The sequence below is a fragment of the Lycorma delicatula genome, chromosome 7 (genome assembly GCF_047948215.1).
Source record: "Lycorma delicatula isolate Av1 chromosome 7, ASM4794821v1, whole genome shotgun sequence".
In the NCBI taxonomy this organism is placed as follows: Eukaryota; Metazoa; Arthropoda; class Insecta; order Hemiptera; family Fulgoridae; genus Lycorma; species Lycorma delicatula.
Window position 1 is genome coordinate 134679936 of NC_134461.1, and position 16918 is coordinate 134696853.

Sequence of the window (16918 nt, forward strand, 5' to 3'; positions counted from 1 at the left end):
GTGTTGATATTGTGATTACACAAAATATGTATATAGCCGATTTATTCATTTTTATTCTTTTGTGTTACAGTCTGATATCAAAGGATGCCAAAAGAAGTTAGTTGAACAATTAACACAGCATTTACAAGAATGCCCAGGACCACCGACCAGACGACTACTTGCTCGTTGTCTGGCGACGCTGTTCAGTGTTGGAGATACTTTTCTTTTGTTTGATACTGTCAACAAATGCAATGATATACTTAAAAATAAGGACGATTCTCCCAGCTTTCTTCCAACAAAACTGTAAGCTTCTTTTTTTTTACTGTTTAATGAATAAAAATATGGTATTTGTGAATGAAAAATCATAAACTAAATGTTTCATTTAGATCAGATAATAACTATACATTTTATGAATTCACATTAGGAATGTTAATGTGGTATTCCGTGAAAGAGTTGAGGGAAACTATGGAAAAATTTCCAGAGTTGAGGGTTATAACCTACAAAATTAATGAATAAAAAATATAATCAGTTATTGCCAGAACATATTAATGCAACTATGTAAAGATGTTAAATAAATTGAATCTGTTCAAAAATAAAAACAATTCAGAAGACATTAACCGATGACATTTCAGTAAGTGTTTAGTTATTATTGATGTGTATGTAGAAAATTCAGGTAATAACCAAATTAATATTATTTCAAACTCAACTACAGAGTAATATTTTTTTTATAAAGGGAAATGATTTAATTTAAAATAAATTTGTGTGAGGATCTTTTAGTTTAAATTATTTATTAAAGATAAAAACTGAAGCTCACTGATTGGAAGATAGGATAGAAAAGTATTTCTTAATATATGACGATATAGTTTATCATGATAATACATGACTATAGCGCAACAGACAAGTAGATATGATCGCATATAACAGAATACTGTACTGATACTTCATTTATTTGAAGTACCCATAGTGACAAATTTCAGTCCTTTGAAATAAAAGGGTTAGAAGCTAGGGTTCAGTGGACTGATCTCTTTCTAGTGTAAAATCCATACTGTTAAAAGAAAAGACAAAAGTATTAGTGCTGGATCAGAATTGCAGACAAAAAGCAGGCATTTAGGGTAAAAAGAGGTAAACTATATACAATCATTTTGAGAACTTGGAAATTGGGAGAATAAATGAAGAGAGAGAGAGCGTGCACACACACACACACACACACACACACACACACACACACACACACACACACACACACACAGACAGAGAGAGAGAGAGAGAGAGAGAGAGAGAGAGAGAGAGAGAGAGAGAGAGAGAGAGAGAGAGAGAGAGAGAGAGAGAGAGAGAGAGAGAGAGAGAGAGAGAGAGAGAGAGAGAGAGAGAGAGAGAGAGAGAGAGAGAGAGAGAGAGAGAGAGAGAGAGAGAGAGAGAGAGAGAGAGAGAGAGAGAGAGAGAGAGAGAGAGAGAGAGAGAGAGAGAGAGAGAGAGAGAGAGAGAGAGAGAGAGAGAGAGAGAGAGAGAGAGAGAGAGAGAGAGAGAGAGAGAGAGAGAGAGAGAGAGAGAGAGAGAGAGAGAGAGAGAGAGAGAGAGAGAGAGAGAGAGAGAGAGAGAGAGAGAGAGAGAGAGAGAGAGAGAGAGAGAGAGAGAGAGAGAGAGAGAGAGAGAGAGAGAGAGAGAGAGAGAGAGAGAGAGAGAGAGAGAGAGAGAGAGAGAGAGAGAGAGAGAGAGAGAGAGAGAGAGAGAGAGAGAGAGAGGGGGGGGGGGGAGAAATATATTATGTAATAAATTTTATAATGTTACATTTCCATAGATAGAACTAAATCATTAAAATTTGGTCTCCATGATCATATTTACTGTTATACCAAACAAAGAGCTGACACTCCATTTTTGTTTCCTTTCTGTAACATGTTCCAATTTTCTTTTTAGTATCTCCAAGTTGCCAAACTACATTATAGAGGAGTATGTGTAGACTTGAGAACAATTTAACGATGCCACCCCAGGTACAACAATTAATTAAAGAGAATCGAAAGCAAATAAAAGAAAAAATTGTATGATCATTAATGTAATTAGTTAGATAATCCCACAAAAAGTTTATCATTAACAAGATCCCAATGTCCTATACTATGATAATATTCATACTACTGTTATTATACTTGTAAATAAATAATATAAATTCTTACCAGAAAATTAACCGTAATATGTCTCCCTCTTTCTTTTTCTGTTTAGCCTCTGGAACCACCATAAGGTATTACTTCAGAGGAAGATATGTATGAAGTACAGTAATGTGTCTACCTGAGACCAGATTGGATTACCTATATCCATATTTAAAATTAGATCATTACAATCTATCTAATAATTATTTGAACTGCTGATAAAATTGTTTAACAGAATTTTGTAATACTGTTAAACAGTTATCTTCTGACATAGATATACAGTATTATCATCTGTTAAAAAGTTAATAATGAATGAGGTTATGTATTTTGGTATTTTTTATCTAGCTTAAAAAGTTTCAGCTAGAGATTTAGATCAGTGTTACAGAGTTTTTTCTAAGATTTTAGTATATTATTGTGTCAGCCAGAACCCTAATGCTTCTTTCTGTTTGACATGAGTCTTGATTCCAACCATTCAGGCTCATTTTTTTCATATCAGTATATCTTTGTCAAGTTAACACCATACTGACTTCTTCACAATGGGTTAGTTTAAAGAGTTAACCCTTCAGTTGGATTGAAGGGTTACACAGTGACCCTTCAATCACAGTGACAAAAGTATCATTGAGTAAATGAAAGTTGAATGGAAGAATTTTTGGTTTTGTTATAATTAATCTATACAAATTTATTTTTATTTTTTTATCCATATATATTGTAATTTCTCTGATCCTTATTTATTTATTTTCAGTGCTGCTATATGTTGTGTCGGCTGTATGTATGAAAAGCTTGGTAGAATGATGGGCCGCAGTTATGAAGACACTGTTTCTATATTAATAAAATCATTACGTAGTGCTGAATCACAAACCCGAATTGAAATAATGTTAACACTAGAAAAGGTAATGTGTCAATTTTTCAATATATAATAATTATTGAATTATTTAGTTTTGTTATTAATGCAGTCTGAATCTGTTATTCACCTTTAACATAGTTTCTTAATTTCCTTATGTTGAAGTGTTACTTTCCAGTAATTTTAATATTATTTAATTAATAACCCGTATTGATTTTAAAAACAAATATTGTTGGCCACATTATTACCCGTCACCTATTAGCTCATGCCAGGTATTATGTCTATTTAAATAAACAAACTCATTTTCAAATTACAGAACGATATTTATTTCTTAAAATACAATGAACAGTTATGAAAGGAACATTGGAAAAGAATATTGATAAAACTGTCCACATTATCACTCCAGTCCTCAATTTGATAGTCGGCTTACATCGATATCTCGAACGTTAGGATACAGCAGTCTTTCACACTTATTGAAAAATAATTAAAACTGAACTTATTGAAAACTGATTTTAAACTTTGAACTTATTGAAAACTATTTAAATTGTAAAGTATAAAAGTTATGAATTAAAAACCAGTCAAGTTTAAAAAGGATACGTTGTAGTCTTGGAGTCTTGTTGGCATTCTACGTTCCTTTTCTGATCATCTCAAAATAGGTTGTTGCTGCACTTCCGGTTGTTCTTGAGGTTTCCGAATGACCTTGGGAGGCACCAGCTCCTCTGGGAGGATCTCTTCTTGGTTCATCATACATGCTTAGTGATGGAGCAAATGTCACTGTTTTCTTTGCTTTTGAATCGATAGAGACGAATAGTAATTGATCATTATGTCTCTCAGGGAATATCCATTGCCATCAAGCTTAACCATGTAGTGAATATTTAATAATTTTGAAGCTTCTGGACCACAGTTCCAAGTCTCCACATTGGTTTGCCAGTGGTGGAGTACAACCTTGTTTGTACTCGATCTCCCACGCTTAGTTGATGTGCTCTGGGGTGCTGTAGGAAGGTGATGGTGTACATGGTGGTGGTTTCAGAAGGTCTAATTTAATATTTAATTTTCATTTTAGGTATAATTCTGATGGGTGTGTTTGAAGGGTTTTTCTTTATTCGTCCACAGTCTTGACAAGTTCTGACAAGATATTCTGTCTATCTAGTTCTTGCCAGTAAACGTATTCTCTGGCCAAGTATTTCATCTTTACAATTCCCACATGAGTGTGTTGCAGTTCTGTGAGAACTAACTGATGCATTGAAGTCGGTAGGACTACTCATTGCCCTTTAAAGATTATGTCATTTTGAAGATAATAATCAGAACCATAATTTTCACCATTCAGAAGGTCTGATTTCAGTTTTGATAACTATACATCACGTGAAGTTTCTTCAGCAAGAGTTTTGCAATCTAATATTTCATTGATAACTTCATTACAAATTAGAAATACTTCTTCCACATACTGTTTAACTTGAGAGATATTTTCTTGAATAGGAGGTCGAGATAGAAAATCAGTATGGGCATTTTCTTCTGCCTGTTTGTCGGATTTGATAGTCAAAGTTTGTGAGCCAAGTTGCATAGTGTAGAAGTCTTGTGAATGTCATAGCTGGAAGTTTTGAATTTTCATGCAGAATGTGAGTCTGTAGAATTTTCATGAGAATGGATTGTTATCGGTATACAATATGAATTTTTTGCCATTTATATAATAACAGAATTTTTTTAGGGTAAACACAATTGCTAGTGCCTCTCTGTCAAGTTGGCTATAATTTATCTCAGTTTTGGTTAGTAAACAAGAAGTAAAACAATAGGCCTGTCTACTCCATTTATTGTATGTGAAAGTATTCCCGATATCCCTGTCGTAAAAGCATCACAGTTCACTGTCAGTGGAAGGCCTGGATTAAATAGAGTTAGTACATGATCGTTTGCAATTTCGTTTTTCAGTTGCTGCTTCACATTTTGAGGACCAGTGGAATTTGCGATTTTTCTGAAGAAGTAATCTCAGTGGATAAGTAAGTGTTGAGTTATTTGGTATAAATTTTGTATAACAGGTAACCATTCCTAAGAATCTCTTGACATCTTCTTGATTTGCTGGTCTAGGTGTTTGGCTGTGACCTAAGGTCGGGTCTTTGAACATTTTTCCTTGTTCAATTACATAGCCTAGGTATTAGACTTTAGTTTTGAAAATTTCGCACTTTTTTTTGTTGAGGTATAAATCAAACTCATGTAATCTATCGAGGCAAGCCGTCAGGTTTTTGTAGCATTCTTCTCATGTTTTTGCATGATCTATTTTCAAAGTATGCTGTAACCCCTCTGAGTCCCCTCAAGACTTTGTCCATGACGAGATAAAAGTCATTTAGTACAGTTTTGATTCCAAATGAGAGGCATAACTTCCTTTATGAGTAAAAATCATTTCAGTTTTTGCACTCTCCTCATCGACTGGTGTGTGAAGATATGCTTTAATTAGATCTAGGGAGCAATAATATAAAGAATCGTTGATTGTTGTAAGAAGGTCATCGATTTTTTATATAGGGTAGTGCGCATCTTTTGCAGTTGGGGATTCACCCCTATTTTGTAATTAACACATAGACATACGGTAACCATTGTGCTTGGGGATCACGACTAGTGGAAATTCCCAGTCACTTTCTTGGACTTTTGAGATAATGCCTTGGTTTTCACCTTTATTTTGGGAGCATGAGGAACTTCTCTAGCTTTAAAAGCTACTGGAATTTGCGTTTTTCCTTAGTTTGAGAGAAATTTTAACGTTATTGCATCTGCCAATTCATTTTTCGAACAGGTTGACATATTTATTGAAGATTTCATGTTCTATGTTGGTCGGTAATACTGAATCTATTGAATTGGTATTACTACTTTTGGTGTTAATATCTTGTAGGTGAATGTCCAGGTGCCTTATACAGGAACAGCACAAGAGTGGAGAAAAATTGTCTGGAATCATGTAAAGTCTTTCAGTTTATTTTCTATCCTTATATTGGACTTCTACTTCAGCTACTCCCAATGGTGCAAATATGCCAGCGGTGTACGAGTGAAATTGTATGTTGGTATTCTGAAGTTCAGTATACAGGTTTAGTTTGTCAAAATTTGATTTGTTTAACAGTGTTTTCCCAACCTCAGAATCCACTTCAAATTGCTGGATTTTGTTGTTTATTTTTACTTGAATGAAGTATTTTTCTGTGTCTTGATCTTAACTGTTAATTTCGTATATTGTGAATTTATGTTCGAGGAAGGAATCTTCTGCATTTACTGTCTTTACACCCTTCTTTTCGGATATCAGTTTTTTTAGGCACACTTATCAATGTGATTGCCTCGCAGCTACAGTACTCGCATTTTTATTTAGACGGGTCAGCTCTACATTGGGACAAAGTATGATTATTCCTGGCACATCTTAAGCAGAGTCCTTCAATTCCTAAATATTTTAAATTAAGTCGAGGTCTTGGTGGAGGACTTAGGTGTTCTAAAGAACACCTAATAATATCTTGAATTTGTTTTATCTCTATGTTTTGAGGTAAAATTGTTTGTATTTCTACTTCGTGATCCAGAATCTCTAAGTACGTCTGTTGAGGAATTTTCTATTGGAATATCGAATTGCTGATTAGCCAGCAATGATGCTTCTAAGGTTTGAGCTTTTGAAACTACATCTTAAAAAGTTTTTGAATTATCTAGCAACAATTGATGACGTGTTTCAGTTAGAAAGCCCGTTGATAAATTGGAAATGCAGAAAAAGACCTGCTACAGATTTTTTACATTTGTATTGGAATTCACATTTTGATATAAATTTATAATTATGTTACAAAATCTTGAATTGGCTGATTGTCTAATCAGCCAATTAGCTAGAGGAATTTGTATTTCAATTAAAACGTTCTTTTTCTCAGTTAATTGATCATTCAAAGTATGTACTATTTTGTCATAAGTTAGGGTATGTAGTTCTTTGACTGCCACTGATAACTTTAGTAGCTCAAAGTATTCAGGGCCTGTACTGTTTAAAAAGGACTGTTTTCAATATGTTCATCTCTGCTGCTGATCCTTTCATAATAAGAAAGTTATCGAATCTTTCTTTTATTGTTGAAAATTTTCTTTAACTTTGTCAAATTGTTCAGAATTACTTACATTAAGTTGAATTGTTGGTTGAGGATTTTGATTAGTTTTGAATTGTAACGTTGTTTGAAATTATTGTTGTTGCATTTGCAAAAACTGGGTGAACTGTTCAGCGTTCATTTTGAGATTAAGGTTTGTTGATATTGATACAGTTATCTTTCAAAACATTTATACACAAAAAAAAACAAAACAGTATTACAATTATGAACGAATATTATGAATTAAACAGTTTGAATTTGATTGGTTTAAGTAAATTTATTGAAAAATTTGAACATGCAAACAAACCTGCAGGACGCCAATACTCGCTATGTAAACAAAAATGTTTCTTTTTCTCCTTGTTGCCACTTGTTATGTCTCTAAATAAACACATGCGTTTTCAAATTATAGAACAATATTAGTTTATTAAAATATAATGAACAATTACGAAAGGATCATTGAAAAAGAATATTGATAAAACTGTCCACTTCATCACTCCAATCCTCGATTCCATAGTTGGCTTATTATATTATATATAATAAGCTGCAACATCAGGGATGGGCTAGCTCAACAGTTACAGTATCTGATATATTCTACATATATCTAGAAGTGTCAGATGTACATCCACAGAATAAAAAATGGTAAAGAAAGAATGTAGGAAGATATAGTGAAAAATAGGATGTACCAAAGAAGTAATTAAACACAAACAATTCTTTGAAATTCGATCCCTCTTTTAAACAGTAGGCTCCCACTTGACCTGTAAGCGACTGGAAAGGCTATTATTTTTTCCATGATAGGAACGGTGTGTTGCTCATCAGTGGTTTTGTGTTAACTGTTTAAATTTATTCTGCTTGTTTTTATAATACTAAATTTTTTTTCTGGAAGAAATATGAATATGTTATACTGTTTTATATTTATGTTGTATTACGTTTATTATACAATATGTTCGGAAAGTCGCTGTGCGTGCAGTATGTTTTAGAATTATGTGGTGCGTTATGTTCTTTCAGCATTAGGTTGGTTGCCCTTTGGGTTTGTTGGACGTTGCTCAGTAATAAACCAAGATGTCAGTTGTTGAGTTGTGATTGAACGTGTTTCATTTCATATTGCTTTGTTTATCAGATTCAATAGTTGCAAAAACATAATGGTTCTTTCGGTAGAGGAATGTATGTTTCACGTTGAAGACATCTTTTGTGAAGATGACAAGTATACTGATTTAGTGAAGCACAAGTTTTCTGAAAAGTTTCCAAATACTCCTATTCCTCATTGCAATGCAGTTCGAATTCTTATCAAAAAATTTCAGGCAACAGGTTTTGTTGAAGATGCTGATTGAAGTGAACAATCATCTAGACTAAACCAATAGTATTTGCTTGATATTTTGGATGCAGCTGAAAGTATCACAGTCAATGCATAAGTTAGCTCAGCAGCAAGATATCAAACTTGCTACTGCACACAAAGCTATAAACAAAGGACTGACATTTTTTCCCTACAAAGTAATATGTGTTTAAGAATTGAAACCTACAAATCATGCCAAAAGACTAAATTATTGTTGATAGTTTAACCCTTACAATTATCAATATGCTGGCCCTGGCCACTCCATCAGATCACATCATTTTTTAATTTAGCTAAAACATGATTTTTTAACTGCATATTGAAATACTGGATGATAATGTTTTCTTTTGTATTATGTTATTGAATAACTTTAATAAAATGATAAAAAGGTCAATAGATTTTACTTACAGTTAGTAGTCCTTGAGGGTATGGTACCTTTCAAAGCAGGTGAAGACCAGGTTTTTCATGTACATGTTTTGCAGTAAAACTTTGTCTCCTTCCTTCTACCTGGTACTTTTCTGTTTGGAGGTACTTTTCTCTTATAAATAAATAAAAGTGACGATGGTTGTTAAGTCTTTCTTCTGTATCACTGAGGAAGGTCATCCTTGTTTCTTATTTCTTTCAGGGTTTCTTGCATTGACAAGTTGATTAATGAGGTTTTTTCTGTTTTTCTTGTGGTCAAAATGAATTTGAGTTAGAGAACAGCAAATATGAATTAACAACTGAAACTACCAGAAGCCAGAAGAATAATTTTCGCCACCATTTTATAGACTTGCATCCTAAGTTATAGCTTGATAAGTAATGATCAGTGTTTACGCCATATCGTAAAGTTGCTTTATTTCCAATGAATTCAAAGTTAGGGTTGGGTATTGTTGTTTGCTTCAGGCTTGGTAATTTATTGCTCTCTTTTGTATGGGCTTGTCATTTGTGTATTTCTATAATAGGCTTGTTTCGGTTTTTGTTTTCGCATTCGACACTTCTGGCGCCGCTCAGACTGTCTGTTTCTGTCATCTTTAGTGACCATGTGTTCTTTTCTAGCATTATTTATTGCTGCCTCATACACACCCTTTTTCATTCGTTCCCATACTAATACATGCACACAACTCTTGTCTTTTACACACACACTCTCCTGTCCACTGCCTAGGTTTGCTTCCCCCTACTTCTCACCATGCCACCATTTTTGGCTTTCGAGTCCTGACTTTCACGTTGTGCGGTTCCGCAACGCTGATCCTCCAGCCTTGGATGGATCAGCTTGCAATTGCCTCTCTTGTATAATGTTTTAAATATTTTCATTGCATTCATACTCTCATAAACGTTGTGGTATTTCTCCGTCGAAATATTCTCTAGTTCTACTCGTCAGTGTTTCGTGACTTCACCGATCTCTATGTTTTGTTTTGCCTCGTTTCTTTGTTAAGATAATCTTCAAATTCTGTATATTACGTCCCTGTGAAATGTGTGCCAATCACTACAAACTGCCAATTTTATCGACGCCGTATCTTCTCCAACCGCTGATTACATTTTCATCAATGCAGTATTCTCTCCAAACTCATTGCTACAAATCTGAGACACCACGTCTTGTTCAACTTCTGAACCATGTTTCCCCTCTGTATTCTTCATATGCCATTGTATACTACGCCAAGGATAAACTGTATGCATATTTGCATTTTAATTTCACAAGTTCATCTCTTGCTTATATTTATGTGTGCTACAGGCAAGTTCAATTTTCATTATTTATTACCTTAAACAGTTATTTTATAAGTAAAATTTGTGAAACATAATCGTGCGTTATGCATTTCAATTTCAAGTTTAGTTTAAAAAGTGTTTATTCACTTAAGTGCAGTCACGAGAGGTGGCTTAAATAAGGTTATGTCATTGTTCAGGTGCAACATATTTTATGTGCTTAATTATTACAATTTGTTGTTATTGTAATTAACTCTATCATTTAATCTTGTAACTTGTTAATCGCCGAGATTAATCCTTTTCTACTCATGAACTTTATTCATAATACTGCTCTTAAATTAACCTAAAGCAAATTACTCCTGATGTGCAGTTATGTTTTTGGACTTTGTAATTTCATATTTTCAAGAATACTTATTTACCAAAATGAACTCTATTTATATATTATTACTTATTTTAATGTGGTTATATTGTAATTAACTCTTTTTTATACTGGAATTATTGTAATTTATTTTTCTAAGTTAATGACATCTGTTCATTGCTAATTTTCATTATTACCGAATATGTCAGTAATGCAACAGCTTTCCAGTTACACTATTTTTATTGATGTTTTGTTTATAAGTATCTAATTGTAAATAAGGTGTTCTATATTCTCTTGTTTTCAGGCTTTGTTAAATTGTAGATTTCAAATTGTGTATTTGAAAAATGTTTATTCATGTATTTTCTCATTTAATATCATTGTTATATGTTGATTCAGCTGATATTTATTAAGTATCATTAAGTTATGTTAATTTCGTAATTTATTTTTATTTTTTAAGGTTATGATTTAACTTAAGTTCATTTATTTTCTTTCCAATTAAAGTCCAATTTCTTTTGGCAAATACGAGCTGTGTGTTCTTTTATTTTTTGTTAACTTTACCCAACAATCAGCATGACCCACACCCTCTATATTCTTATTGTACTGGCAGATAACAGTTGGTTTTACAACACTTTCATAAATAACACCTTTAGCTCTCCTTTCAATTAGTTCTGTGCTGTTACCGTAACAAGTACTAAGCATAAGTATGTAGCATTTATACAGTGATCCATTTATACAATGGTGTTCTAAACAATGATCATCATTTATATGACAGAAGGAAACAGATTCTTGTTTTTTTCAGTTTCAGCTGTCTTAGTACAGCCTTGTTCTTAACTTCTTCAGGTAAGCCACTCCTATTTCCCATTATGGTTCCACTCAAATGGATGTTCAATTTTTTTAATTCAAGTGCTAGCTCTAGGCTTGTGTAGAACCAATCGATATACAAGGAAAACCCACAATCTGGAATTTTTTCCACCAGCTTATGTGCTAAGTCCGTTACAATTCTTGATGTGGCAAGCAAATCAAGTCTTACTAAACTATCTGTAGTAGTTGCCTTTTCATAGTATGGCTCAAAACTCCATATATATCTGCTTTTAGAATTGGCAAGAACATAAACTTTTAGTTCCCATTATCTTGGTGTATCCTTATTTTAACATTTATTTAATACTCTACCTTTGAAACCAACCGTGCTTTTTTCAACCGAAATAAAATATAATTGTATGAAATGTTCCATGTACTTACTAAGTATTTCACAACATTTTTTTAATTTATCCCCTCAATGGTCATATGAGTTAGGATTCAAAGGACAAAAATGGAAACACCAAAAAATCTATTTCTAGAAAACAAATCTTTCTTAAAAAATGGCTGCTTCTCAGTTCACTCTTCAGAATTGTAGTTCTGACGTGAACTTTTTTCATGCAAACTTATATTTAGTAGTACTTCTAAAAAAGCTTTTATTTCATCTAATGTTACAGGAGACCAGTTATGCCAGATTGATCATTGTCGAAGTGGTATATTCTTTTGTATTTTTTCAGCTACATATCTATTAGTTTCATTGGTGATTTCAAATAATAATCCATCAGACATGAACAACTGAAAAAAATCTAGCTCACTAACAGGTTTAGGACCTACTGTAGGAGCAATAAAACCTGATTGTTCAGTAAACATAAAAGGTTTATAATCTGTGGTACTTCTTCCTTTATGTTTCCAGTAATGTAATTACATTGAATGGGGGTTATTATTAACATTACTGGTAACTCTATGCCTTTCAACTGTATTTATGTTATTTTGCTGACTTCACCTTTTAGCTACATTTATATTATTTTGAACATCAGAGTCATTAGTAGTTGAAAATAGGTTAGGTCAAGCAGATAAGGAAATATCTGTACCTGTAAACTTACTTGTGCTTAATAAATTTACAATACTTACAGAATTATTCACACTATTTACTGTTACATTTACATCACTATTGACTAAAATTACCTTTCCTTCATCACTATCATATCAATTTCATTCTCTTCACACACACAAATTTCTTCCAATTCATTACTCAAATTATGGTAATTTTCATCAATAAATATAGATTCAATATCTGAAATATCATTTAATCTATATCATCTTCCAAGTTATTTTTTACCAGATGTAAAAAAATTTAATAATTTTAAATAAAGCATGACAGAATGTTGATACTCAAACGCGAAATAAACATTGTACACAATAACCTCACTAAAATCAGCTGAGTTACAGCTCTAATATATGTAGAATCATTTATTTAAAGATTATTGAGATCGATTCCATGTATTAAATAAATGTTTAGGAAAGCCCACTATCAACATTTTACAATGTCAATTGTAAAATATGTCGAAAATGTGCTTTATCTGAACTGAAGTTTGATGTCTGCTACAGCAGATATGCGACTGGAATGAGTCAATGGCTGTGTCGGCTGTCAGCCTACAAGAGAGTCGTAAGGGGTTAAACGTTTTATTGACCAAAATTCTGTAGGTATCGGTGACATAATAATTCACAAAATACATGACTGTGGTCGACAATTAACCCCCATGGATTACAGGTGCATTCTTTACACAAAGCGAAAATTGGAGTCTGGGTCAATGTAAGTAGAAACTGGGGCAGCGAAACAAGCAATGCATTCGCATCAGTTCACATATGATTGACAAACTAAAATCCGCAATAACTGCCTATTTACAAGACATTCCAGTACATTAGCTGGTTAAAGTGTTTGAAAACAAATTAAAACATGTGCAGTGTTTTATTGATGTTGGAGGTTATTTCAATACTTTTTATAAACTGTTCCAGTTATTGTAATATCTGTTTCTATAAAATACTGAAATAAAAATAGAAACAAATAATTAAAAAAATTTCATCATTACACTTCCATAATCCCATTGTACAGAAACTTTCCGAATACACTATATAAATTAAGTATGTGTGCATTAATGGGAAAGCCATCCATTTTCCCCCAAAAATGTAACGCATGATTACTTCTATTGGTTGCATGTGTAATTTAATTATATCCTCATATTTACTATTGGTCGATTAACCCATGGATCGCACAAAAATCTAAAACAGCAGAGAAGCTAGGTGGTCACCTGTGATATGCTGCCTCCATTAGGATTCTGCTGAATACAAATCCAAGTGGTACCTTCCAGTACCTCATTGTTATTTTGCACTTCCTCAAAACATTTCAATTTTTTTGTATACGTGCGTTTGTTTTCAGAAAGAAAAAAGTATTCTTATTTGTCTCTAAATACTGCCAAATATTTGGTGTTTGTCTGAAATTAAGAAACAACATTCTACTTCTATTTCAAAAACTTACTTTCATGGATTTCTACTATGAAATCATCACTGCCAGTTTTTTTGGGAGGGCTATCGATATGGATGTTTCAAATTATCTCATCGCACAGTTACTTTTGTATTTCCAAACCATAGGTTAGATCTGTGTTCTTTTATTGATGTGAATCTTTGTTGCTCATTTTTATATTAATATTTGCAAAGAAGAAGTAAACGTTTCCTCAGAATGCAACTGCTTCCTCGGTGAATTTTAAATATCAAATTTTAATTTTAGAAAATGTTTATTGAAGACAGGTAATCAGCACTAATTATATGATGCTATAATGATAGACAATGTATCATATTCTACTAAACAATATTGACTTAATTGTAAATTGTTATTATAAATCATAATCTTTATTAATGAGTAATGGTAACTGAAAACTAAAGTCTAAATAATTAAAAGTGTAATTTAATCGGTTTTGTTCATGAAACTAAACTGATACATTGATACAAATCACATCATAGTTCTGTTACAATTTAATCCACTTGAATTGATTTAGTGTTTGAAACCAGCAGCCACCACATAAAATTTGTATTCAAAAACTTTGTTCGGCATTCGCCCAATATTTTATAAGTACCATAAATTGTTTATAATATTGACTTTCTTCTCAATTTATGCTGATAATTTTTATAATGCTTATTATTGTCTATTAGTTTTCAATTTCTTGGAACTGATTCTAAAATTTATAAATTTATTTTAATTTATAATTATTAACAAATAAGGGAGTCTACTAGTTTAATATAAGTCAACTATAAGTGAATCGTAGTAGAATCCATATATATATATATATATAATAAACTTAAAACTTTTGCCAGCCTTAAGTAATATTTATTTATAACCTTATTTATTTATGTCTGTAATCCTTTAAAAAAATTTGAAAAATAATTTATGTAAGCGAAATTTAAAAAAAGTATTTTTTAGTTTATCTTTTCTTTTAATACATTGTACAGGTTTGTTGTGGTATGGGTAATGCAATATCAAACATGCATAAGGAAATTTATAAAGCAGCTCGACATTGTCTTACTGATAGAGTGATGGCTGTACGTTGTGCTGCTTCAAAGGTAGGTTAATGATTAATTTTTTGTTTTTTATTTAACATATTACCTATGAATATTTTTCAATTTTATTAGTCATTAGTATTTAATGTAAGAATATTAGTTTATTTTATTTAAAATTATATTGTAATATGAGTAAGTCATATATTGAGTTGTACAAGGTCTATTCAGAAAATACCCAAACTTTATTTTTTTAATTTTTGTTATTAATTTTACAGATTATTGGTCCTTGTCTCCTTCAAAGTACCCCCCTTCCTTGTTCACACACTTTTCCCAGCGGTGTTTCTACTTCACAAAGCAATCCTGGATAGCTTCATTTGAAATGATCTTTAAGGTTCGTGATGAATTTGCTTTAATTTCTTCAATAGTCTCAAAACAGCGTCCTTTCATCACTGATTTTTAATTTCGGAAATAAGAAAAAAATCACAAGGAGCCAGGTCTGGCGAGTAGGGAGGTTGAGGGAGGACAGTAATCTGATTTTTGCTACTAAACTGATGAATTGACAAAGCAGGTGAATTGTAAGCTGATGAATTGAATGTGCAGCTCCATTGTCGTGGTGAAGGAACCATGAGTTGTCTCGCCACAACTTTGGTCTCTTTTTGGGGATTTTTTCACATAACTGTTGTAAAATGCATTGATATTATGCTCGGTTCACTGTTTCACCGTGAGGCAAGAATTCACAATGCACAATTCCATTAAAATCGAAAAAACAGGTAGCATCACTTTGACATTGGATCAAGACTGATGTGCTTTCTTAGGGCATGGAGATCCTTTGCAGTTCATTGTGATGTTTGAACTTTTGTCTCAATGTCATAGCCATAAACCCAGCTTTCATCTCCTGTTATTATCCTTTGCGTGAATGTTTCATTGTCATCGGCTTGTTCAAGAAGTTGCCAACAACATCCACTCGATATTCTTTCTTCTGTTAAGTCATCAAATGAGGAACAAATTTTGCTGCAACTCAATGCATGTTCAATTTTTCAGTCAGAATGTCATGGAATGATCCTATTTCTGCAACTTCTCTGACAGTCAATTGGCGATTTGCACACACCAGACTGTTGATTTTCTGAACAAGAGTGTCATGAGTTGAAGTCGAAGGCCTTCCTGATAAAGGGTCATCAAAATGTTTAATAGAAATTTTGAGTGCGATTTGTTCCCATTGATTAAATGATGTTTTACATTCAAAATTATGCAGTGTTAAAAGTATATTGAGAAAAAATCAAAACTCTTAGTAAAAAATGTTTGAATCCCAGTTTGACCTCCTTGACCAAATGATATCACAAGTCTGCGATGGTTGTGTGTTTCAGTTTTTTATAATTGATTCTTATGTATTCTTTAATGCTGTATCTGAAAATAACCTTCATTTTTTTCCATCATGTCAGGAATTTTTGCCATTCGTAAATTTAAAAATTTGTAAAAAGTTGAAAAACTGCAATAATGTGATACAATAAAATAGATATAAAAACCTTTTCTTTTTGTAATAAATTAATATAATATATTCGCTTTTTAGCCTTATACTATGCATTCTTATAAACCAGTTTAGTAGTCTGAAGAGGAGGATCATTGCCCATTAATTTCTAATGAAAATTGCCACAAAATAAGCCTAATTTCTATTATAGTGCATTTTTAAATTAATTTATTTTTATTTACTTAATTAATTTTTATGGGGTACCTCATGCCTTTGGAAACCACTTTCCCTTTTCACCAACCTTTAATAACAAAGTGTGTAAAATAGTTACAATTTTTTCAATGTGTCGAAGTTTCTTTGGATGGCTTATACTCTGCTTCACACTTTTCCTTCTATGTTCTCTGTAGGGTTCTTCTTGGTGTAACATCCAGCAATAGTCAGCCATCATTGTAGTAGTCCATTATCCTTGATACTCCTTTGCATTTCTTTCATGTCCTGATAAAATCTCTTACCCTTCTCTTTGCTAACGGCACCCAGATTTTCAGGAAAAAAGTGCACATGTGAATTTGGGAAGTGAACCTTCAGACTCATGAGACTGCCTAAATTTTTGTTCTCCAATTTGTTCTCAAAGATTGATTTGAAGTTGGATCCTTCTTATTGTCCAGAAACTTGGTTACTACATCTTAAAGGCTTCTTTTTCTGCAACGTTT

At 32.5% G+C, this 16918-nt stretch overlaps 1 protein-coding gene across 3 annotated transcripts in view; it reads left to right on the top strand.

Moving 5' to 3' along the window:
• LOC142328404 (HEAT repeat-containing protein 5B) overlaps positions 1–16918 on the top strand; it is a 291250-nt gene that overhangs the window by 101667 nt on the left and 172665 nt on the right. For all 3 annotated transcript variants that reach the window (XM_075372109.1, XM_075372107.1, XM_075372108.1), the window contains exons 3-5: positions 71–282; positions 2863–3010; positions 14696–14806. In XM_075372109.1, the coding sequence (XP_075228224.1) occupies positions 71–282; positions 2863–3010; positions 14696–14806 (471 nt within the window). The remainder of the gene's footprint in view (positions 1–70; positions 283–2862; positions 3011–14695; positions 14807–16918) is intronic.